This window comes from Pygocentrus nattereri, chromosome 4 (assembly GCF_015220715.1).
Source record: "Pygocentrus nattereri isolate fPygNat1 chromosome 4, fPygNat1.pri, whole genome shotgun sequence".
Lineage (NCBI taxonomy): Eukaryota > Metazoa > Chordata > Actinopteri > Characiformes > Serrasalmidae > Pygocentrus > Pygocentrus nattereri.
In genome coordinates this window covers 25700222-25724447 of record NC_051214.1, presented here as the reverse complement: position 1 = coordinate 25724447, position 24226 = coordinate 25700222, and the positions used below count along the sequence as shown (strand labels likewise).

Below are 24226 nucleotides of genomic sequence, written 5' to 3'. Positions count from 1 at the left end.
TGTCCAACAGGGAGGAGACCCCGGGGAAGACCCAGGACACGTTGGAGGGATTATATCTCTCGACTGTCTTGGGAACGCCTCGGCATCCCTCCGGAAGAGCTGGAGGAGGTGGTGGAGGAGAGGGAGGCCTGGGCCTCTTTGCTTAGGCTGCTGCCCCTGCGACCCGGATTCGGATAAGCGGTGGAGGATGGATGGATGGATGGATGGATGGATGGATGGATAGTTTTCATGGGTTTTGAAAGCTCAAAATATGGATTTTGAAATCACTGAAATTAAAAAATTTGTATACTAATGTAGACAATATGTTGTCCAGCACTAAATGAATGGTTTGAAAGAACAGGTTTGGTAAAATAAATCAAACTTTCCATCACTAATACACATTTAACAGTTAGTCTGTACACAGTGTGCTAATTACATGCTCTATTTCCATCCCACAGATCATTAATGAGTAATATTTACTTATATACATTAATTTAGAGTAACTAAATTCCCATATTTCCTCCTAATATATTCCTTTTATTCTGTCCTTACACATGTGTATGCATACACATAGACACACACACGGGAAGAAAGAAGCAGAGTTTGAGCTGAGGGGCACAGCCAGTTACTGCAGCATCTGTTAACTGTGCTTCTTTTCCTCACTCTGAGGGTAATGAGACAATCTCACACACACACACACACACACACACACACACACACACACACACACACACAGACACACTCACTCTCTCTGGACTAAAAGGCTGTTTTGTAGTTTACATATTTGAAGGAATAAAGCTGCTGGGGGTGCTGTCCTCTGCATCCTCTCCTGGGAGCTTTCCAACACATTCACGCTACAGTGAGCCAAAGCTAATTCACTGTTTCCCAGTGTTAGGAAACATTTCCCTGCGTATGGCTAAGGCTGCACCCCAAACTGCTTACTACTATACTATATGTACCTTACTAATGAATGGCCTTCTAATAAAGGTGACCAGTTTCTATGCTAGCATCTGGTTTTGTACACAGCTTGGTTTCCTGTGTTAGGTTAACATTAACCCAATATTTCCCTCTGTAAGGCTATCATTAGCGCAATGTTTCCCTCCTTTGTCCTACCATTAACTCAGTATTTCCTGCTAGAAAAAAACAGCGTAGACCAGCATGGCTGGTCACCAGCAAAACTAGCATATTCCTTCTTCCAAAAAGTCTTGATTTTTGCAATTTTTTGTTTTCTGTGTAATTTGAGCTTTAGCAGATGCTCTTTACATTGTGTAATTTGATGATCATGATAAATGGACCAGTAGAATGAACGGACCAATAGAAATGCTCTAAAATAGTGTGGAATCATGTAAACTCTCTTTACATTAACCTAAACCAAAAATGAAGAACACTGTTGTTGTTGTTATTATTATTATTTATAGTTTAATTATAGTTGGGTTTGGATGCTGGTGTGCTGGTCAACCAGCATGATCATGCTGGGGGACCGTTTAAACCAGCACCAGACGAGCTCTTGAACAGCATAAACCAACTTAGACCAGAACGGAATGCATGCTGGTCTTTGCTGTTTTCCAGAAGGGGTTTCAGTGTTTCCTTTCTTAGGCTAGCATTAATTCTGGCGTGAAGCTAACATTAACCCAGTGTTTGCAAGCATTAGGCTAACATTAGCTCATATTTCATTGGTTTAGAGCAAACTCGTTCTAGAACCTAATATCATCATTCAGCTACATGCTGAGCCAGCCCACTTTCTCTTTTCTTCACTGTCAGTTATGAGGCCATTAATCTTTCCCAGTGTGTCCCACTTCTCTTTCTAGAGCTTTTAAAAGCAGCTGCTGACTCTGAATATTGATATTGTTTATACATGGTAGAAATGCAGGAGAAAGCTTGCGGCTGTGTGGTTTTGCTGAATGTTCTGTGTAGTTTCGGTGTAGGAGAGTGTGCTGACGTCTCTAATAACGTGTGTGTTGTGTAGGCGAGCGTGGAGAGGGTCCACTTCATTGTGTCTCGGCAGACACACGTGCCCCCTCCAGACATCCTGCAGGAGGCTCCGTGGAACATGGAAGGACCCCCACCCTACTCACCTGTGGACATAGAGCACACACTACTCGTAAGACACACACATACACACACACACACACACACACACACACAATTCGTTACTTATCTTCATCAGTGGTCTGCAAGAATTTTGGCAAATAGATAGATTGGTGAGAATACTCAATCATGAAACTATCATAAATGAAATCAAATCATGGGCTGATTACATCAATACAGCCCTAATAGATATGGAAAAAACACAGCACATACACACATATACATACATTTTTAGGCATAAAAACATAATAAACCCCCAAGGCTTATTTCCTTTGTCCATGGGGAATCTTGTGAAAATGTATAATTCATAAATCATTATTAAACCACATAAATTTGAATAAACATTTAGGTAATACTATATACAAAAACAAACTACAACACCCAAAAGGTTTGTATACATTGTCATGTGGTGCTTTCCTTTATGTACATGACCGTTGAGAACCTGGTTAGCAATAGCACACACTATAAAAGGATGGTTCTTCAAGGGTTCTTTAGTAAAGAATGGTTTTACATCATACCATGAACACTTAAAGAGCTCTGCATGAATAAATGTTTTTTTCAGACTGATGGAGAATTGTGTTCTATATGGTTCTATAAAGAGCCCTTTTGAAAAGCACCAAAAAGGGATCTTCAGTTGCTACAGGCTTTTCATCGTAACAATAGAAGAACCCTTTTTGGTGCTATATACAGGGAGATTCACTCAAAAGAGGCCCTGAATATTCTGTAAAGCTCTTGGTAGGACGAACCAATCTGAACAAAACAATGTACAATTTGCTCCTCAGTATGTGGAGCTTCGAACATGCCAGGATGCCCCTGCGTCAGAGCTATGGGGTAGGCACCAGACAGGAGTTGCAACGTTTAACCTCCGTTTGAAACTTTTGGGTGCATACCCCCATACCCCTTCATGTGTCTGGCAGAAAACAGAGATCACTTCCAGCATCGCATGTAATTCAATTGATTACACATACACATACAGATTGCTTCATCCTCACAGGAGTTACAACATTCGGGGCCTGTTTCAAGAGAATCTCCCTGTAGAGCTCTCAAAAAGGATATATATAGAACCATCTGCATCACATTCTCAATCAATCCGAGAATCCTTTAATGATGCAAAGAACCTTTAAATTGTTTAATGGGTTCTTTGAGTGTTCATGGTTCTATATAGAACCATTTTCTTTTCCAAGGAACCCTTGGAGAACCATCATTTTTAAGAGTGCAGCCCTTATATCTAACATTAGCAATGATGGCTCCTAGACATGATTACGTTGAATGAATTATAGGTTGATAAAGACATTATGAATGTATAATGAAAAGCCTTTTGCCTCTCATGTGGACTACTCACCAACACACACAAGCACAAATGCACACATACACTCCTGCTGTCCTATATAGAAACACACACACACACACACTCTGGCTCATCTCTGTGGCTTCTCACACCCCAGACTCTTAAACACACACATGCAGAATTCCCTCTACTGTGAAAAGGAGTCCAACATCAAAGAACTATACATCGCCGTCGAGTCTTACAATTCTCTTGTCTTCACACTTACACACACAGTCTCCAAGAGAAAACCCAGCCACGGCAGAATGGATTTTCAGCACCTCTTCTAAATGGGATGTTCCGCCAGTCATTATCCGAGGGGACGGCTTCCCTTGTTCTAAAAATGCTCAAATTCACAGCTTTTCATGTGCTGTTTCTCTCCATCTCTCCTCGGTTCTTTTATTCACGATCTCTTTCTCACCTCTCTGTAACGCTCTCTAATTCTCTCCGACACTCTGAGGTGGGAAGTTTTCCCCTCTTTCCGTGTCTCGGGGCAGGCCTCATCCAGGCTTTTAATAGTGATAAGCCTGACACAGTCTGGAACCATCTGATTCACTTTAGCCGCAGCCTTAGAATAAACACAAGTGACTTTTTTATTTAACTTTAATAACACTTTTTTTATTAAGTTAGTGCTTAGCCGCTCCATTTGTTTCTTTTGGCTGAGCTCCAAGGCCACATTTTGGCAGCGGTCAGCAATATCGCTTGCCCCAGCAGAAATGGCTAGTTCATCTATTACAAGCTAAAACACACACAGAAACACACACATACATTGTCTGGTTCTTTGTGTGCCCTCTTGGCAGCAGTATCTGAAAAGAGTGAATCTGACAGGTTAGGACTGTGCAACTGGTCAATATACATACTTATAGAAGCAAGTAGCCAGATTTCCCTCCACATAATTTTATGCATTTTTGACAACCTGAATAAAAAAGGATAATGGAAACCACAAACACTGCATAAAATCTGCAAGTTTCGCATTAAAGTTTGAATGCTTGCTAAAAAAAAAAAGAACTGCTATAAAGAAACCCATTTGCTGAACAAATTATGTAACTCCAAATAAAAAATGTCACATGACTGATCAGATATTTCTGTTTTTGTCCAGTGGTAACTATAAAACATGGTAGTTTCTGGTGAACTGACAGGAATTTAAAAACAAAATCAAAGAAAAAATAGCCATGTTAGAGCAGCAATGAACAGATAAAAAGTACCTGACTAATAGATTTCTTGAGCTATTTGTCTTTGTTCTCTTACAATGTAAAATATAACAATAAAACTAAACTAAACAGCATAGAGTTCTCTCTAAACCCAGCTAATTTTCTTCTATACTTGCAACAGTTTTACTAATAAAACCAGACTTTTACTTATTTACTACAAAAAATAAAATTTTGGCAATTCAATCTAGTGAATATATGTAATATTTCTCATCATGAAACTGCTGTAATCTTTGTAATTCTGCTTATTTCAAGAAATAATGCTTAGAACAGTCAAAACTATCTGGCAGTAGAATAAGGCAATATTTTTACTATATAAAATTACTTAAAAAAGGGTCTTGAAATCAAATAATCTTATAACATTGTTATATATTGAGAAACAAAATATATCAATTAGTATTAAGATTATTTCACTTCATGATTTCGCTAAGATATCATTTTTGCTGTGTATGTCTTAAATATTTATGTGTGATATCATTTCCCTCCTAATTAACAAACCTGGTTAGTCTTTAATATGTTAACTGTTAATATGTTAATTGTTTGCATATGGTAATATATTTGCATTGAAATGCTTTGAAATGCTGGATGTTCCCAAACATTTGATGGGCAGTGTTTCATCCCGATGCACTGACATGCAGATGTCTTGCAGACACACTCACACACACAGCATCCTGACTCCTTATTGTCTTTTTACTAGGACTCGTGTCATAAGCCAGCGTGTTATGAGAAGACGGTCACTCTCTCAAAGGAGCCTAACGAGTCTCTGGGCATGACTGTAGCTGGGGGCATGAACAGCCGCGGCTGGGATCTACCTGTCTACGTCACCAACATTGACCCCAGTGGGGTGGTGTCCCAGGAGGGATCCATCCGCAAAGGTGTGTGTTATTAATGTCACCGTCCAAAGAAAAACAAGTATCTCCAACAACTTTACAGGAGAGGACAAATCCGAGCTCTGGTTTCAATCTAAGTTCATGTAAAAATGTTTTGTTCAAAGCAGTTTTGGAGCATTTCTATTGGTCCAGTCATCACACAACGTAAAGGACAGTTTATGCAGAACACTAAAAATCACGAAAAAGGGGGAGATACTTGTTTTGTGTTTTGGACAGCAAATACTTGCAGCCAAGTGAGTGTTTATGTATGCACATTTAGCCAATAGCATGAATACCTTCTTGCAATATGTCTGTCATGTAATGTTTTGGTTAAAACACTTATGGGATTCTCAGTCAGCATCATATGTGTATCCTGAAGGATTCTCAGGCTTTAAAGTGATAAAGGGGTTGCATTGATGTCTGCGATCCAGAAATAATCACCCAACATTAGTACCTGACCCCACTAGTGCTCAGAAGCATAGAGCATGTTACTGCTGAGAGGAGAAGAAAGATGTTTTCATTAGGTAACATTAGCTAACTTGTTAATGCTGCTTAGGTTCCAGTTGCGTTTGTTTCTAATAAAAAACTGTGGGTAGCTAGCTTCACAATCAGCCCCGTGTTCATTAACCCTGGAGAGGAGTTGGTCTTTGAAGCTGCGTTGTGGATTTTTTAATATTAGCAGTAACTGTAGAAGAAGCATTATTGAGTCAGGTAAGGAAGGACCCTGTAGAGCCTGAAATCATAATTTAAAAGTCAGAGGCATCAGGTCAGATTTTACAGGGCTTTTTTTAACCATGTCATATAGTTTTATGTATTAATATGACATATTAATATAATTTAAAAAGCAGATTCAGCATGATGGATATTTGCTGACAACGATAGATGATTCACTTCTATCCTCAGAAGACAGGTCCACCACGTTGTGACTTAAGTTTTCTTTTAGTGCGCTCACAATCATAAGATTAGATCTCTCGTGGGGGTCCAAAGTGAAACTTACATTGCAAAATGTCCTTTCATATGTTGCATGCAATTACACATTTCCACCAGAGAGGTCGACAATTCCCCAAATCTTACATAGTGTAGCTTTAAGTGATCTCAAATGGATTTCATTATGTGCTATTGTGGTTTCTGAGTCTGTATGAGAGGCATAATACATAATACATAAAACTTGGGCGAAAGTGCTGTGGAGATTAGTGTTTATCTATAAAAATTGGCAAAAGTATAGACAAATTCCAGGCTTCAGGATGGCCGCTAATGCTGCTTTTGTGATATGCTTTTGTACTTTTGTCTATTTTTATACAGAAAAAGGTTTCACCAAATGTTGTGGTGGAGTAGCTGCATTTAGGGTTAAGTGTAAATAGATTTTCTGCCACACTATAGCTTCAAATCATTATATAGATCACGATATAGCATAACATCAAATTTTGATCAAAATGTAATTACATTTGCCTGCCTCCTAAGTGTCTTCAGATTTTGTATGATGGCCACGGTGCACCAGCAGGTGGTGAAAAAATAACATTAATTAATAGTATATTTCACCTTCCCACCATCTCTATGAGAGACAATCACTAATACAGCATTTCACTTAGAAACACATCACAGTATGAAAAATGTGTTTCTGACGCAATGACTTTAAGGCCTGGTTGTGCTTTGCGATACATACTATATGTTGACTAAGAAATAAAATAGGTTGTTTACCCAAAACAGCATGTGACAATCATAAGAAGGTTGTGTTGTTTATGCTGTATCATACTTACATATACTTGCTGTATCGACTTGAATCGCTGTGAAACTCCTAACAATTACTTGAACTCCTCTCCGGGGCTCTAACAAAGCTCTACACCTGTCTCCAAGGTGACCCTCTGATCTTCCCTCACACACACAGTTTTAACACAGGCGCCCACACACTCATAGACTTGCTAACAAAGACACACCTGCTGATACATATGCATTAGACTCATCAGTTCTGCAAATGTATGCCTGAGAGCAGTGTGCCAGAACACACACACACCCACCCCCACCCCCACCCCACACACACACACACACACACACACACACACACTCCCCTACTCCCACTCTCACACCTGACATATTAAGTAAATTGCCCTCTCCCTCATTTTCTCACTCTCTCTCAATTACTTGCATGAATAGCAACATATTGAGGCTAATTCTATCATGTGCTCTCTGTGTGGAGCCATGTGTGATGGGAATGTGTATAAGGAACAACAGGAAATCATGATTGCATTTCAAATTTAAAAATAACTTGTTTTAAATGATTTTCTTGAGTTGAACATGTCCTCTAAGCACCTAAATATGTTATCATACCATCATTGTTATTTTTTATTTAGCTTAAAAAAATCTGACAAAAAAAAGTCCCACAGCATTTGCACAGGTTACTTTGTATGTTTCTTTTTCCCCAAAAAATGTTAACTTCAGCAAATAAACTGCATTTTTTCTTTAAAATGTGCAAAAGTGTGTTCTCTGGACAGGGCGGGCTAACTTATTTCCATCCAACACAATAAATGAAATGAAACAAAATGTCATTTGACCAGGTGTGCCCAAACTTTTGCATACGACTGTGCATAGTACATGTGGAGCACCTACAGTACTGTACCACAGTCATCAGTGTCTATGAAAGTGCTGTATTAACCTATTTATCTGGGCAGTAGCCATTTCATAGCCAGTTAAAAATTTCCCGCTCTCCTCAAGGACGTCCAGTACAGTTACCATCCAATACCTGCTTCAGCAGATCAGTCTAGTATTTAATCAAATCAGATGCTGCTAAAGGAATTTACAAATCCACACGATGACAGGAGCACAGAGAGGAGTCAGGAACCAAAGCTGTGTTATTCAGACTGTCTTTTTAGTAATGTCTTTAAAAGCAAAAGAAACTGGTTACATTGTACTCTATATATGTTCATTTGAATTTGATCTCATGTACAGTTTTAACAGGAAAAAACACGGATGAGATACATGGCTTTAAACAATTTGTTAACGCTTTATTTGGAGCGGTGATTTGTAGATGATTAATAAGCTCTTAATAGGTTATCAGTATGACATCAACAACATATCAGCGGAGCAGCAGTAGTGAAGCGTCTGAATACACTCTAGTAAATATCTTGAAGATGTACTGTTGATACATTACTTTAATTAAGTAGACGCGCTGTTAATATGTTACTTCCATTATTCAATGACATTTAACCCTAACCTTAACCTCAACCCAAAACCTAAACTTAACCTTAACCTCAACCTAATTCTAACCCTGGTGTTAATCCTAACTCTTGCCTTAACCTCAACCCAAAACTTAATCTTAACCCTAAACCTGGCCTTAAATTCTAACTCTTACCTTAACCTCAACCCGAAATCTAATCTTAACCCTAACCCTGGCCCTAATCCTAACACTAACCTTAACCTCAACCCAGAACCCAACCCTCACCCTCATATGTTACTGACACATTACTGAGAGGCCATTGAGTGTACGTTTCTTCTAAAAGGACCACTCAGATTAAAGTGCCACCAACAATTTCCATGACTGCCTACTACTTTTGCTCAGTACTGTATACAATCCCACACTCTGTCAGAGTAAAAACAAGTGTGTGTGTGTGTGTAGTGAACCTGGTACAGTAATTTGGAGTGACAGTCTATTTTATCACCTCAAGCAGCCATATTTCTAATCTGTCACCTGCATCTCTCTGTTTGAAAAGCCATCATCTCCCTTCATCTCTCTGTCATGGGGGGGGGGGGGGTGTCTGAGCTTGGATGTACAGTTTATTTTGATATCCAAACAATTACAAAATTAAAGGGATTAAAAAATACCATATGCAATATCTTTTAATTCAATTCACACTATGAAAACAATTCCTTCTCTTCTGCTTACAAATGCAGAATTTCTATACAACCTCTAAGGGTCAACATACTTTTCAATCCCTCCAGTAACTTAGCACTTAACATAATATGCTAACACTCTTGTATCATGGTTTCTAGGTGATATCCTGTTAAATGTGAATGGTGTGGACCTGACTGGTGTGACTCGGGGCGAGGCTGTGGCTAATCTGAAGAACACCTCGTCTCCAGTGGTGCTGCGTGTGCTGGAGATGAGGCCACCGGATGTTAGCTCTCTAGACTGCATGCCACCGCTGCACTCGCCCTGCTCACTCTCACCCTGCTCGCCCAGCGACATCAAAATGCCCCTGCCCAGCGATGACTACTCACCAATCTGGGTTTCCTGGCTTCAGCTGCCCAGGTGAGAGAGAAAGGAGAACAGCATGCACGCTCACAAACGATGACTCCCTTCCAGTCAGTGTTGTAGTCAAATAAATGTCCTTCAATTCACGTCTAGCTATGAAAGGCTATTTCACATTTTCCAAGCTGGCTTTTGTTGAGAGTGATTAATTGGCATTCACGCATACTACCATGAAAAGAGCTGTGATCCCTGAACCTGCTGATGTCAATAGCAAGAGAACCAGGAAGGGTACAACAGCCTACAATTTGTGCTCTCGAATTTCATTGACCCTTGATGAGAACCATTCATATTTGAGTGGTCGACTTGCATACATTGCTAGATGAAGAAAATAGCCATTTAAAATACACCCAGTGAGAAATTAGAGCCTGTACCCCACAGACACTCCTCAAACTTCTGTTCCAACCGCCAAGGCCCAATCCAATTTTACCCCTTGCCCTTACCACTTAGTCCTTACCCCTCCGTTTTGCGTGTTCACATCTAGGGGTAGGGTGTCCCAGAAACAGAGGGGTAGGGTGAAGTGTTAGGACAACATGGCTCACTAAACAGAGGTTTTTCAAAGGCACACTCCAATCAGAGTGTTACGAGAAACAACTGGCAAAATGGGTGCGCAACCAAAGAAATCCACAAATGTGAGTATTTTTTACATTAAAAACTGCGATAGTCATTATATTATCCTAGTTTAATGCCATTTAAGTGCATTATGGCCCTTTTCTTCATAATAAGCACAAAAAGTGGCTAGTAGTACGCTATTGTCTTAGCTAGTTAGCTAAATTTCCAATTCCAACTAAAATGGTGCGTCAGGTGTCAGAACTGTTGCATCATTTATGGTGGAAAAGGAAAATTTGAGCAAAAAGCTGGGGAATTTCGCACTTCAGACAAATAATTGTCACATCCCCCCTCTCTGAAGGCATATGATTCTTAAAAACTAGCAGCAAAGTTGCTGAACTTCACCCTCCTCTGCTATCACTGCAGACTGGCAGGGTTGCCTACAGAGTACCGCTACTAGCCTGTTAATGAAGTAATGCTCTTCTTTATTTGACGGTCCCACACTGTAGCGAAGATTTTCAATAACTACCCCTTATAACTCAGTTCCAAGAGGCAAAGTGACACTTGAAAACAAGTCGTAGGTGGTTAAAGTAAGAAATGGGATTGGGCTTAACTCTGATTTAGACCTTTCATTAGGGCTTGAAATGTTGGTCTGAGTCTGAATACAGCCCCAGAACTCTGTCTGAGCCTGACTGGACCCGAACCACAGCATCAAGTTTTGATTACAAACCCTCACACCATCAAATGTAGAGTCCGAGTCCAGGAGTCTGACAAGTGTTACCAGCTCTACTTTTACTTCCCCATGATCTGCTGCTGGGTTTTCTTTATAACCAATTATCATACAAAAATGGGTCCAAATCAAGCATATCACCTAGAAAACACATCCAGATGGAGTCAGAGTGATACACTGATCAGCCTCTATCAGGCTCCTCCTCAGTTTTAATTCTGTTGACTCTTGCACGGCTCTTTCTGCGTCTCCATTCGTTTCCTCCTCTCCCTCCATCAGGATCTACAGGAGGGGGTTATGAATAATAATTTGCGCTGATAAAAGTCCTGAAGTTCAGCAACTTCCCAAACAATACTGGCTGCATAGTAATTTAAAAACTGTGAGAGAAAGTGAGAGCGAGGTATCTATCGCTTCCTCCTCCATCTGTAAGAGGTTTAGAGGGCTGAGAGCGTGACAGCTTCAAATGAACTCCCTGCCCCGACTTCCACCTCTGCTCCTGATGCCTTTTTCCCTTTAAAATGGAATTATTCATAATGAGGATCAAGAGCCAGTTCCTCAAATATACCTGCCAGTCGGAGTCTCTGCATTATACAGCAGCCACCAAGCTTGCAGACCACTTCCTGCACTTTTAGGAATCACCTTGTCTCTATTTTCAAATTTTTTGTGGTTGTGATGTTCAGTAGGGTTTCTGACCGTAGTAAGATCAAAGCTCTTTCAACAGAGGCCCAAAGTATATCCCAGCCACTTTATTAGAAACACCTACCTTGATGTCATGCACAATTTATGTTATCTTTCTTCAAGCCCTTTCCTCAATGTTCAGTTTCTGACCCCAGAGCCACTGTGGGATGGGTATTGTTTGGGTAGCGGACTTCTAAAATGAAAATGAATCCTGGACCTGATCCAAGCAGGCCCGACTTGTATTGCTAAATTTAAAACTCAAACCCAGCCCAACCCAGCTTGTTTGGACTACCACAGGGGTCAGCAACCCAAATATAAGAAGAGCCATTGTGTCCTTTCAACAAAAATCAAACCGTCTTGAGAGCCACAACATTTTATGTCCATTTTAATATCTTGGCTTCACGGTTTCTGTATGTGCTTATCTACTAGTATACGCTACAAAATATACTGCTTTTAGCCACTTTACTTGCATCTCCGTCCGGAAACTTTTCCTAAAAAGTAAAGTAGATTCTTAATGTCTCTCATCGTTCAACCTTTTACAAGGCTGAAGTCATTGTCTCAATCGCCAGCTTCTCATTTGAATTTTCCTGTTCAACCTTTCAAGGATGCTTGGAGGCTCCAGAATGTAACTGTAACACAGTTTAAGGTGGAACAGGAAAATTCGAACAAGAAGCTGGTAAACGAGAAACTGACTTCAGCCTTGCGACTTTATAGTGTTTGACAGTTTCTCATTGCAGATTAAATGTACCAGATTATTTTATTTTACCTAAAGATCTAAGTCTGCTGTGGAGCCGCAACAGGGTAGTCAAAGAGCTGTGGAGCGGCTTGTTGCTTACCCTGTGCAAATGGATTAATTATACAGATTTACCAAGCTTTGCTTTGTTGCTGAGTAATTGAGCTGATCGATATAAAATGTCATACCAGAAACTGGCATTTTACACATCTGTAATACACTAACAGTGTTTATTGTGGAATTGCCAAAGATTCCTGACAGAGATGAGCATCCAGCATGGTCTGATCGGGTCTGCTTTGCGACAGGTCTTGCAACTGCTGCTGTTGCACAAATGCTTAGCACTTTTGAGGTGGGCTTAACAGGCAAGGAGAAAGATCTGCTGTGACTTTTACACCAACCTAAAATATCCCACGTACCATCCATGGTATGATTGCTAAACTGTTGAAATTCCATGGTTTCATTCAGAAAAAGAGAAAATGTGCATGACTATGTGCTAATGTCCTGGTATAGGCTAAAAAATGTAATATAAACAAAAACACCAACATACTTTGCTCTGCTTTAAGCCTTAGCTCAGCTACAGTTACTTTTCTCACATCTCTGGCAGGAAAACCTTTCCACAAAAGTAGAACAACTTCTTGTAAAATGTCTCTCAGCGTTTGACTTTTTATGAAGCTTAAGTCAGCTTCTCATTTACCAGCTTCTTCTTCTTCCACATTAAATGGTGCCTGAGACACCAGAATGTGGCTAACTATGTAGGAAACTGTTGCACCATTTAAGGTGGAAAGTGAAAATTTAAGCAAGAAGCTGGTGAAAAGCTTAGCAGTTCTGCATTAACTCCAGTGTTTAAGACCATTTATTGTCCAAACTGTGTTGAATAATCAGCAGAGCTTTATTTTACTGCAAAGGAGGATTATTTTACTTTTACCTAATAATCCAATTCTGTTGTGTAGCCACAACAGGACAGTAAAAGAGCTGCATACTGCTCCAGAGCCATGTGTTGCAGACCCCTGGGATAGTATGAAAGTATGCCACATCAAACATCCTCTCAGGTCAAGTCTGAGGAGCCCTGATATAAACAGTGGACCTATAATGCAGGTAGAAGTACAAGCTAGGTGTTTCTAAAGAAGTGGACTGTTTAGAAGCAATCATACTCATACACCGCAATTCACATTTACTACAAATCAGAACTACCGAACCTGAAGTTCTTGGCCTTTTCTGAAATAAAGGTCAGGCATCGGGCATCAGCTTAATAAGCTGCCTCAATGTTTCCTTTAGCATAAATAATTTTTGTCAGCTTGTCATCTTAAGGTATTTGCCACCAGGGATCCATTTATCTGGATTGTTGTGACCTGAGCTGCAGCATGTCTGAAATGAAACTCTTTAGAGTGTGTGGGATAAGGTTATTTGTTCCCTGCAGGCACCTGTACTCCTGTAAGGACATTGTGTTGCGGAGGAGCACATCAGGCAGCCTGGGTTTCAGCATCGTAGGAGGACAGGAAGAGCTCAACTGCAACCAGTCCTTCTTCATTCGCTCCATTGTAGAGGGCACACCTGCCTACAATGATGGCAGAATACGGTACGTGGCAATTGTGCTCCGGCATTAAAACTGGTAATATTATGAGGGTGCATTGTAAAGGTTTTTTAGATGCTCACCTTGTCTTTAACTGGCATTCAACTGAGGATTTAAATAGATGCAGCTTAACCCAAAACCTAAACCTAGCACTCATTAGCCACGTTCACATGCAGCCTGATAATCCATTAATAATCCAAATAATTGCTCAATTGGAATAGAATATATCCATGTATACTCCTCAATCGGAATAGACTAGTCAGATTGAGGCAAATTGGAATACAATTCCTATCCAATTGAATGAGGTGGGTAAACTTCTAAATAATCTGGTAAATAGAAGAATTATAGCCGTGTAAACACCTATATCTGATTACATTCGATATCAGAAAGTTTAAGTCTGTTCTGATCATGTGCGTTGTGTCATAACGCAAGTCTATAACATTCAACATGGTGGAGCAGAAACTGGTCTATAGAGGAGACAAAGTTTATGCTCTGATCTTTAAAAGATGGCTATGGGACGGCACTGTGTTTGCACACTGTGACATTAGACCTCTACATTTAACCCATCCGTGCAGTGAAACACCCACATACATGCACACTAGTGAACACACACACTAGGGGGCAGTGAGCACACTAGCCCGGAGCAGTGGGCAGCCCTATCCACGGCACCCAGGGAGCAATTGGGGGTTAGGCACTTCAGTCATGGACCGTCAGCCGAGGGGATCGAACCGACAACCTTCCGGTCACAGGGCTGCTTCCCTAACCTCCAGCCCACGACTGCCCCATATATCTTAGAACACGACGTCTTCCTTTCTGCCTTCTTTAATAAGAACATATGAAGTACGTTTTCCTGAGTCTGATGTCATTTTAAAGTAGTTTAAAACACAAGCACTGCACACTGCTGCTCACCTCACTCTGACTGGACAACATGATGCTTGTTGTCATGGTAACGTCTACACTAAGTGCTTCTCTACACATGCGTGTAGTTGTAGATCTGATTACTTGTAGTGAGCAGGTAAACAGAGATTTTCCATCCGATTGGTGAGTAGAGTGAGCATAAACACCTCAATCTTAATTTGTAATTGGAAGGTTCAAACAAGATTGGCGAAAATCTTTGCATGTAAACTTAGCCATTTTAACAGAAATGCTGCTCACAATCGATTTCACCAAATGATTTAACAGCTAGCATTTCACAAGAAACCTTCACATCTCCTTCACCATCACATCTCTGACAAAAATCAGCACAGACCAGCACGCAATCCAGTGCTGGCTGGTTGACCGGCATACCAGCATCCAAAGCATATCATCGCTGTTGGAAAATTTTCCATTTTTGTCATTTTTCTTTTTTATAGAATTTGACACTCTGCTCTTCACACAGTGTTAAAATTTCATGAGGATTGGACCAATGGACACTGTCCAAAATTAGACAAATAATATTGCTACGACTTCAACTGAAAGTTAAGGAAGTTTTTGCCTTCTTCTGCAAAGTTGCGATTTTGGAGATACAAGGTTTTGTTCCTACAGCGACTGTATGCTGGTTTTGCTGTTGATCAGCTCTGCTGGTCTATGCTGTTTTTTTTCGAGCTGGGAGATCTAAAGCAACCCACTTCAGCTGATGTATTTTGGAGGTGGGAGGAACTACAAGTGCTTTAGGCTGAATATATTTTCTCACTGCTACTGGGTTAATGTGGGAGTCAGATAGCTAACAATATCTCTACTATGCTGAACGTAACAACTAAAGATGCTACATTACTGCAGCTCTTTTATGCTGTGGGTAGAATTCCCAATACTTGTTTAACATATTTGCACAATGCATGCTGGATATTGTAGTTCAGCTGACTGCTGAAAAACAAAAAAGGATACAAAATCATGAATTCTGTCAAACTGATGTTGCTGAGGAAACCACTGCTGTGCTACACCATACTACATGACAAGTACATGAAACGCTAAGTTTTAGCACGACACAAAGGCACTTGAAAAGTTTGTTTTACAATATTTCTATTAGTCCATTTATTAGAACTTCTATTTTCAAATGGTGTGAAAAATGTCACGTTTTCTAATGAGGTATAGATCAGTTATATAGGGTCACGAAAAAACAACGTGCAATGGTCATTTTTTAAATCATCCGTTCTTTCTCTCTGTCTAGCTGTGGAGATATCCTGCTGGAGGTGAACGGGAAGAGCACCTGGGGAATGACCCACACAGCTCTGGTGCGCCTGCTGAAGGAGCTGAGGGGGCGCATCACCCTCACCATCGTTTCCTGGCCCGGCAGCCTGCTATAGGTCCGCACTGCATGGGGGAGGGGTTTATTGCACTGACCCTACACTGGGGGGGCGGGCCTTAACACAGCCCCTGCCCAGGGCTTTGGACATGGACTTCCTTGGTAGGCAGGTCATATGAAATGGACCGCCCCACCTTTGAAAGGCAGGGCCAAGGCGCTTTGGCCTCGCCCAGGCAGGAGGGGCTTACATGGACTCCTGCTCATAACGGTGGGGCTCATGACAGACTTAACAAAAGCCTTGCAGTTGCTGTTCAGGTAAACTGACAAGACTTTGGAAGGGATACTGTGAGGAGTCTGGAAGGCTTGTGACAATATACACATACCTGTGCTGGCTGCCTGGGACTAAAGACTCCTAGCCCTGCCCTTACTGAGTTCGCAGTTTAGGCACAGGAAGACACATAGAGCAACTAATGACGCTACAACCTGCTGAGGATGCCACGTTGGCCAAGGGCCTGAAGGTTGGAGTAAGGGAAGCACCGATTAACATCATTATCACATCATTACAAGGAGTGCATTTGAAGATACATGTGATACAAAGTGTACATAAGCACTCCTCTATGGGCACTGTGCAAGAAATATATGGGGTGCGTGACACTGATTTGGGACAGAAGAGAGGAGTTTCTGGGAAATCAGGGGAATATGGTAGTTTGGGGTGGGAAGGGGACACAAGTTGCCAACTCCGTTAGTTTATATGTTAGAACATGCATTTAAGTGGACGCACATTTCTTTACTGTTAATGTTGGTGTCTGGAGAAGAAAAAAAAAAGATGAATTCAAACACTCGTACTATGATGACTATTTCTTTTGTTTTTTGTTTACTTCTCTCTGTTCCTATGGCCTTTTGGATATCGGCTTCGCTTTCTTCGCTCTGACAGTGGTGCATTCTCTCCAGCCGTTGGCATGGAGACCCGTTTGCCAAGTAGTTTGTTTTTTTCTTTTTCGTCTGTGCTGGTATGTTTCAGACGCTGTCGCAAAGACAAAAATCTCCAGTGAGTATTATGAAAAGAAAAAAAATAAACAGTGGAAGTTGACTAAAATAAATACTGTTCACATGCTCTTTAAAAAAAAAAAGATATCTATGCTTATAACAATGAGATTTTGGCGGCCTTGCTGATTTTGCTACTCTAGAGACATGAGCTGAGAGAGCGGAGCGTGGAAGCGTGTTTTTTTTTGTTTTTTTTCGTGTGTGTGAAAGTTGTCACGGGAAGCTGTGCAGTCCAGTGTCTCAGGCTTTTGGCTTGTGTAGTATACTGTAACTGATGATACCTTTGGATAAATAACCAATAAAAATCATTCTACAAGGAGATTTGTGCCAGAGTGAGAGCTTTTACATTGTGTTGTGTTGTGTGTTTCAGAAAGATAGAGGAAAAAAACCTGGTTGCTGGTCTGCTCTCTATCAAATTATCACACGATTGCAGCTGCTTTATGAAATTATTTATAAGACTGTTTTTCTACTTCAACAAAATATCATTTGGCACAACAAAAATATCATTCATATTATTCTCAAACAATCAAAATGTCAAAGGAGCTTAAATTATTATTAATAAACAAATTAAAAATAGTCTGTACCCTTTTTTGTTGATTTCTATCATAAATGAGATAAATAAGCCAGTCCTATATAAACTAGTTCTCTTGAAACAGCTTAAAATGTAACATAAATCAGCTCTGCGTGAGCCTGGCTCTTGATTGGCCCAAATGAAATGGTGTCACTCCTCAGCCACTGGTTGGCTATTGGGCTTAAGAGTGAATAAATTAAGACTTCTGTAGTAGTAAGCATAAAGCTAGGCGGCCTGAGGGTTTATTCAGTGGGCTCTGATTGGTTTTCGTGTTCAGCGCTGCGCTCTTCGCTGGGCTCTGTGCTGTCTCGGTTGCGTCTGGAGCGTTTGTGTCTGTGTCTCCTGTGGCTCTCTCCATCGTCACTAGCGTGCCTCCTCCTACTGTAGCTGCTGAGAGGGAAAGATGGAGGGAGAGTAAAGGGCAGATAGAAAAGGAACAGACGAAGTCACCATCCATCAAAAGTTTGTGGAACAAAGTATTTAACACAGAACAGCTAGCCACAGTGTGCAAAAAGGCAGGACAGTAGAAGTGACTACTCAAGGCTTCTGTGTGAAGGGGGCCTTCAGTGGGCCTGGACTGGAAAGTTTGCTTTGCTGTAGAATTAAGAAGCTAATTTCTAAGCTACTAGCCTCATAACTAAATGAAGACGGGGCTTATACTGAATTTTACAGTTATATAAAACACAGAAAGCCCTCTCCTGTCTCGCCTCGATAGGAAGTGCCCCCCTTTAAAAACTGCAGGGTCCAGAAATTGGAGGAACACTTCGGTTTCGTAACATACTACAGAGCCCCTGAAGGGATGTGCGGTGCATTTTTTTCAGGTGGAAATCCGGTGAGCACCAGATACTATAAGGTGAGCACTTGATACTATAAAAAAAAATATTACCATGTCTGTATCTGTTGCTCAGCTGCTAGCATTAGGTGCATATAGAATCTGGTGCTCACATTATAGTATCAGGTGCTTACGTTATAGTATCAGGTGCTCACCATTTAATATCTGGTGCTCACCTGAGAGTATCAATTGCCCCTCTAATAGTATCAGGTGTTCACTTAGTAGTATTGGGTGCTCACCACTTAATATCTGGTTCTCACCTAATAGTATCAAGCGCTCATCTTAGTACAAAAATAATATTAAAAACTAAAACTGAAACTAAATAAAAACTAAAACTATTGTTGTTTCAGAAAATAAAAAACGTGTAACCTTGCCTTGAGACTAAATAAAACTAAACTGAAAGCAAAGACCAAAATGAAAACCTAAATAAAAATAAAATCTAATGACAATTTCAAAACTATATTAACCCCGCTGAGCTTCATGTTCATCATTCCCTGGTATGAAGATCCTCTGACTGGCGTGAAGGTGCTTTTAACAGCTGAAAGGTTTTAGTGTTGATATCACAACAAGGGGGTAAAGAGGTCCAGATGCGATCTTGCAACATGAATGTCTTGCGGCCCTCAAGAGTAATTTTGGACAAAACGTCAGTGGGAACACAGACTCACTGGGGTGCAAAGAAAATGACTAATTCTAAACTGTCTAATATAAAATATTAGTGTGATACAACAGTGACGGGTTACACTATTGCAAACCAAAAAAGAAAACAGAAATATTTGAAAATCTACAGGATGCCGTTGTACAAAGTGTGTGCACGCAATATGTGTAAATCTGAAGAAGTGTGTGTGTGTGTGTGTGTGTGTGTGTGTGTGTGTGTGTGTGTGTGTGTGTGTGTGTGTGTCTGTGTACCTGCGTGAGGATTTATGCCGTTCGCTGCGCTCCCTGTGTCTCCTCTCTCTGTATCTGTCCTCTCTCTCTCCTGTTCCACCAGCACGTTCCCGATGCCTCTCTCTCTCCCGATCACTATGATCCCTGTGCCGCACACTCTCTTCATCACTTCACACACACAGATAAGAAGAGAAATGAACAACCACTTTGTTTGGTACTCCACTACAGGGTTACTGTATCAACTAGTAAAGAAACACACAGCAGGCTAAGTCCTAATATATAGTCACAGCAGAAAGCTGCATACATTAAACACCTATTTGCCAACATTACATGCTGACCATGTATAGCCTGCCTCTTTATTTCAGCGAGAGGAGAAGTCCATGAACTCTCACACTCTTTTACTGTACACAGTCAAAATGAATGCTGCCCAAAAAAATTGCCTGCATGCCAATATGTGGCCCAAGAGGACATTTCATTTTGCCTACCATAAGGTAACCCAGCTTCAAATAGTGCCATTTACTGCCCAGTCCATAAAGGTAAACTGTGCTGCAAAAACAACCTATTACAAATTCGTGGTTTTTGTGATGTCACAAAACCAATATTTTTTACATCCTCCTATTCTTCTTGTCTATCTCGTGCATGATCAAATCAAAAGGAGTGTTTCAGTCTGGACTGGTTTTGTATGAGGAACAGTACAGGGTAGAATATCAGAACAGACAGCTTTCACTTCATAACATCATACAAATTGCCATAAACAGTCCTCAGGAAAAACAAAACCCATGTAAATGTAGGATTTGGCGCCCTTTAATACAGTGATGCACAGTCTTGTTAACCAGTGCATCTTTTTTTATGGAGTGAAGATTTATTCGGTTTTGATAAACAGTCTCTTGCTTACCATCTCACTGACCTCTCTCTCTCTCTCTCTCTCTCTCTCACTCATTCTCTCTCTCTCTCATATTTACCCTTTTTCCTTTGTGTTTTTTCTATTCTGTTGATTAGCTACTGGACACACATTCGTACACACCACCCACACATCGCTGATTTGTCCTCTACTGACCTTCTCAACACACCCCCGTTCTTCATGTTTTAAATTTGCTTTATTACTTACCAAGAGACATCCCAGTCCCAGGAGGCAATGCCCTATTCAGGGGATAATTTATTAATACTCAGCTTCCATGCACGCACACATGCACGCACACATGCACGCACACACACGCACACATCTGATCTGTATGCACATGGAGCCAAAAATAAACTCCACTAAAGCAGTACAGGTTGTGAGTGTTCAGCACACAGAGTGAATAATGATGTATGATAATGAAAGCCACTGCTCAGCCTGCACACAAGCCCCATAAGTAGAGACAGAGAAAGGGAGAGAGAGGGAGAGTCGGAGAGAGAGAAGAAAGGGGAACCCAGCAGGAAAACACACTGCATGTATAATCAGCAGTTTATCAGTTTATACTCTATTAGAAGGTTACAGAAATGGCTTAGATTAGTTTCATATTCAGTTTCATTAATATTAACCCCTTCAACTGCGGGCTTATCATTGAATAATCAGTTATGATAAAATGGCTAGTTTCGGTCCTAAAATCCATGATATAACCACACCTATGACCACCTCACAACAACTGAACTGTGTATTACTGCGCCATGTCACAAAAAAAGTGCTGTTAATGAATAATCTTTGACTCATGATGCTTGCGATTAAAAACTGAATATATTGACAAATAAACCGTTTTTTGTTTAAACTGAAGGGCTGACAGCTTACGTACTTAACTAGAAAAAGGCTCTTCAGCTAGCTAACCGCTAAGAGAGAGCTAACAGCCTAAACAACTCCACCATTAATATCACAGGCTTGAGTTAAAGCAAAGTATGATTAACTGTAAAACAGCAAAAAAAGTCTAAAAAACGTCACTTGAATGAATTACATGCTCCAGAGGTCCATATTTCAGTCAGGAGCAGCATCAAAGTTTAGAAATTCTAACCTCTACAGCCAAATAGTGCATCATTTATCAAGTATGGATGAGTCCCAACTGACAATTTCTTAGCTGTATTATGCACTGTTAGGCTCCAGTATTTAGAATCCTATGTAGTGCACTATGCAGGGAGCAGTTTGAGATTCAGCCCCAGTGTGAGAAGAGGATGCTACTAGATTGGTGCTAAAAAAGACTCACGTTGGTAATTTGGTGACCAAAAAGTGCTTATAAAGCAAAGGTTTTGCATTAAACAGTGCTGTGATATCATATTTTCATTGTTATACAATAAAAAGTTTTTAAAAAATAAAATAAAAAATGCAATATACAGAGATAAGCACCCGAACGTTCTCCTCATTCAGCAGTCCATGGTTGCTTAGCACTGATACTGTACTCTAAAGGAACTACCTTTCTTGGTGGAATCCTTCTTGATGTCAATTATTAATAATAACAACCTGAATTATTTCTGAAAATGTGTGTATTTGAAAATGTGGGCCACCATTATATAAGGCAATAAGCCACTTGAGGTGTGTTACGATGATTTTATGACAGGGGAGGAAGTTTCAGGACCAATGACACCCTCCTGTGATTAAATCGCAGAAACCCACAGCCTCTCATGGCGTCGCTGCGTTACTATTATTATCATTCAGTTAAAGTATCTCAAGCAGAGCTGCCAAAAAAAGTGGCCCGCAGGCTAATGTGTGGCCCATGAGGATACCAGAAATTACCCTAACCCCGCCCCCTCACCCAATGAGGCAGCAGACGTATTTTTACCTTATAGAAATCTTATTTTAATAAATGAAAGGAAGTGATGTTTAAAAGTTGACACGTCTAGTAAACACAGAAAACAGCAGTGAATAAGTTTGAGAAAGAGATGGTGGACATGTCTGCTTCTGAGTGTGTATGTGTGTCTGTGATAAAAGAGAAAGAGAGACATTCAGAGTTAAGCATGACAGTGTGTGTGTAATGGGACGAGAGCCAGTCCAAATATTTCACTTTGTTCTGTTTTCAAACAACTCTAGTTTTTGTTTTTCTGTTACTATTAGCTGCCCTGCGATGGACTGGTGACCTGTCCAGGGTGTGTCCTGCCTTCCGCCCGAAGACTGCTGGGATAGGCTCCAGCACCCCCCCGCGACCCTGACGGAGAAGCGGCTTAGAAAATGGATGGATGGATGTTACTATTAGCTCATTTACTGTGTGACTGTTAGCATTTAATTAAAACCCCATGTACAGTGTGCATGTGTTTGCACTAAATGTTGTATTAATCAGCTCCACTGACAGCACAAATGCCCATCATTTGAATCACTTTAATTATCACAAATGTTTTTTTTGTGAAGTTTGCAGTGACAAGTTTAGACGTCACTGCATTACTCTGCCCTGTAGAAGTGTTTGTGTGTGTGTGTGTGTGCACACGTGTGTGTGTGTGTGTGTGTGTGTACATGTGTGTCCAAGTCTATTTGGACAGAGAACAGACCTGTCTGCACTGACTCATACAGATGAGATCATATATGAGGGACAAATGTTCACCAAATGTCCAACCAGCTGTTGATGGTGCACACAGAGAGCTGTTACAACAGCCCATTTTGGCGTTAGAGATATTTACTATATTTAGAGTTGTTAAGAGTTGTTTACGCGATCAGTGAGCAGCAGTTTGGTTTCATGCCCAGAAAGAGTACCACAGATGCAATTTTTGCGTTGAGAGTGTTGGTAGAGAAGTACAGAGAAGGTCAGAAGGAGCTGCATTGTGTCTTTGTGGATCTAGAGAAGGCATATGATAGGGTGCCAAGACAGGAACTGTGGTACTGTATGAGGAAGTCAGGTGTAGCTGAAAAGTATGTTAGGGTGGTGCAGGACATGTATGAGGATAGTGAGACAGTGGTGAGGTGTGCAGTTGGAGTAACAAATGGTTTCAAGGTGAAGGTAGGGTTACATCAGGGATCAGCTTTGAGCCCCTTCTTGTTTGCAATGGTGATGGACAGGTTGACAGATGAGGTCAGGCAGGAGGCTCCATGGACCATGATGTTTGCAGATGACATTGTAATCTGTGGTGAGAGTAAAGAGCAGGTGGAAGAGAATCTGGAGAGGTGGAGGTTTGCACTGGAGAGGAGAGGAATGAAGGTCAGTAGAGATAAGACAGAATACATGTGTGTGAATGAGAGGGAGGCAGGTGGAAAGGTGAAGATGCAAGGAGTAGAGGTCGTAAAGGTGGATGACTTCAAATATCTTGGGTCAACCATCCAGAGCAATGGACACTGCAGAAAAGAGGTGAAGAAGAGGGTGCAGGCAGGATGGAATGGGTGGAGACGGGCGTCAGAGCTGATGTGTGACAGAAGGATAGCAGCAAGAGTGAAAGGGAAGGTTTACAAGACAGTAGTGTGTCCTGCTACGATGTATGGTTTGGAGACTGTGGCTCTGTCTAAAAGACAGGAGGCTGAGCTGGAGGTGGCAGAGATGAAGATGCTGAGATTTTCGTTGGGAGTGACAAGGATGGACAAGATTAAAAATGAGCAGATCAGAGGGACAGTGAAGGTGGAGCAGTTTGGAGATAAAGCCAGAGAGGCCAGGTTGAGGTGGTTTGGACATGTGTTGAGGAGGAATGGTGGATATATTGGGCAAAGAATGTTGGAGATGGAGCTGAAGAAGAAGAAGAAGAAGAAGAAGAAGGAGTTGTTTACGCCATCTGAACGTCTGCATTAACTACGCATCTACCTCAACAGCATGTGTAGCATAGCTAA

At 40.9% G+C, this 24226-nt stretch overlaps 2 protein-coding genes across 9 annotated transcripts in view; one reads left to right on the top strand and one right to left on the bottom strand.

Annotated features, from left to right (window-relative positions):
- The window catches only part of lnx1 (ligand of numb-protein X 1), an 84075-nt gene extending 66526 nt beyond the window's left edge, over positions 1–17549 (top strand). For all 6 annotated transcript variants that reach the window (XM_037538219.1, XM_017688015.2, XM_017688023.2 and 3 more), the window contains 5 exons: positions 1946–2080; positions 5297–5474; positions 9453–9711; positions 13813–13971; positions 16112–17549. In XM_037538219.1, the coding sequence (XP_037394116.1) occupies positions 1946–2080; positions 5297–5474; positions 9453–9711; positions 13813–13971; positions 16112–16247 (867 nt within the window). In that variant the 3' untranslated portion in view covers positions 16248–17549. The remainder of the gene's footprint in view (positions 1–1945; positions 2081–5296; positions 5475–9452; positions 9712–13812; positions 13972–16111) is intronic.
- Positions 17550–18021: 472 nt separating this feature from the next.
- fip1l1a (FIP1 like 1a (S. cerevisiae)) overlaps positions 18022–24226 on the bottom strand; it is a 55849-nt gene continuing 49644 nt past the window's right edge. For 2 of the 3 annotated variants that reach the window (XM_017687982.2, XM_017687995.2), the window contains exons 15-16: positions 19540–19686; positions 18022–18191 (exon numbers count right to left, since the gene is read on the bottom strand). In XM_017687982.2, the coding sequence (XP_017543471.1) occupies positions 18044–18191; positions 19540–19686 (295 nt within the window). In that variant the 3' untranslated portion in view covers positions 18022–18043. The remainder of the gene's footprint in view (positions 18192–19539; positions 19687–24226) is intronic. The other variant, XM_017687988.2, reaches the window with a different exon arrangement.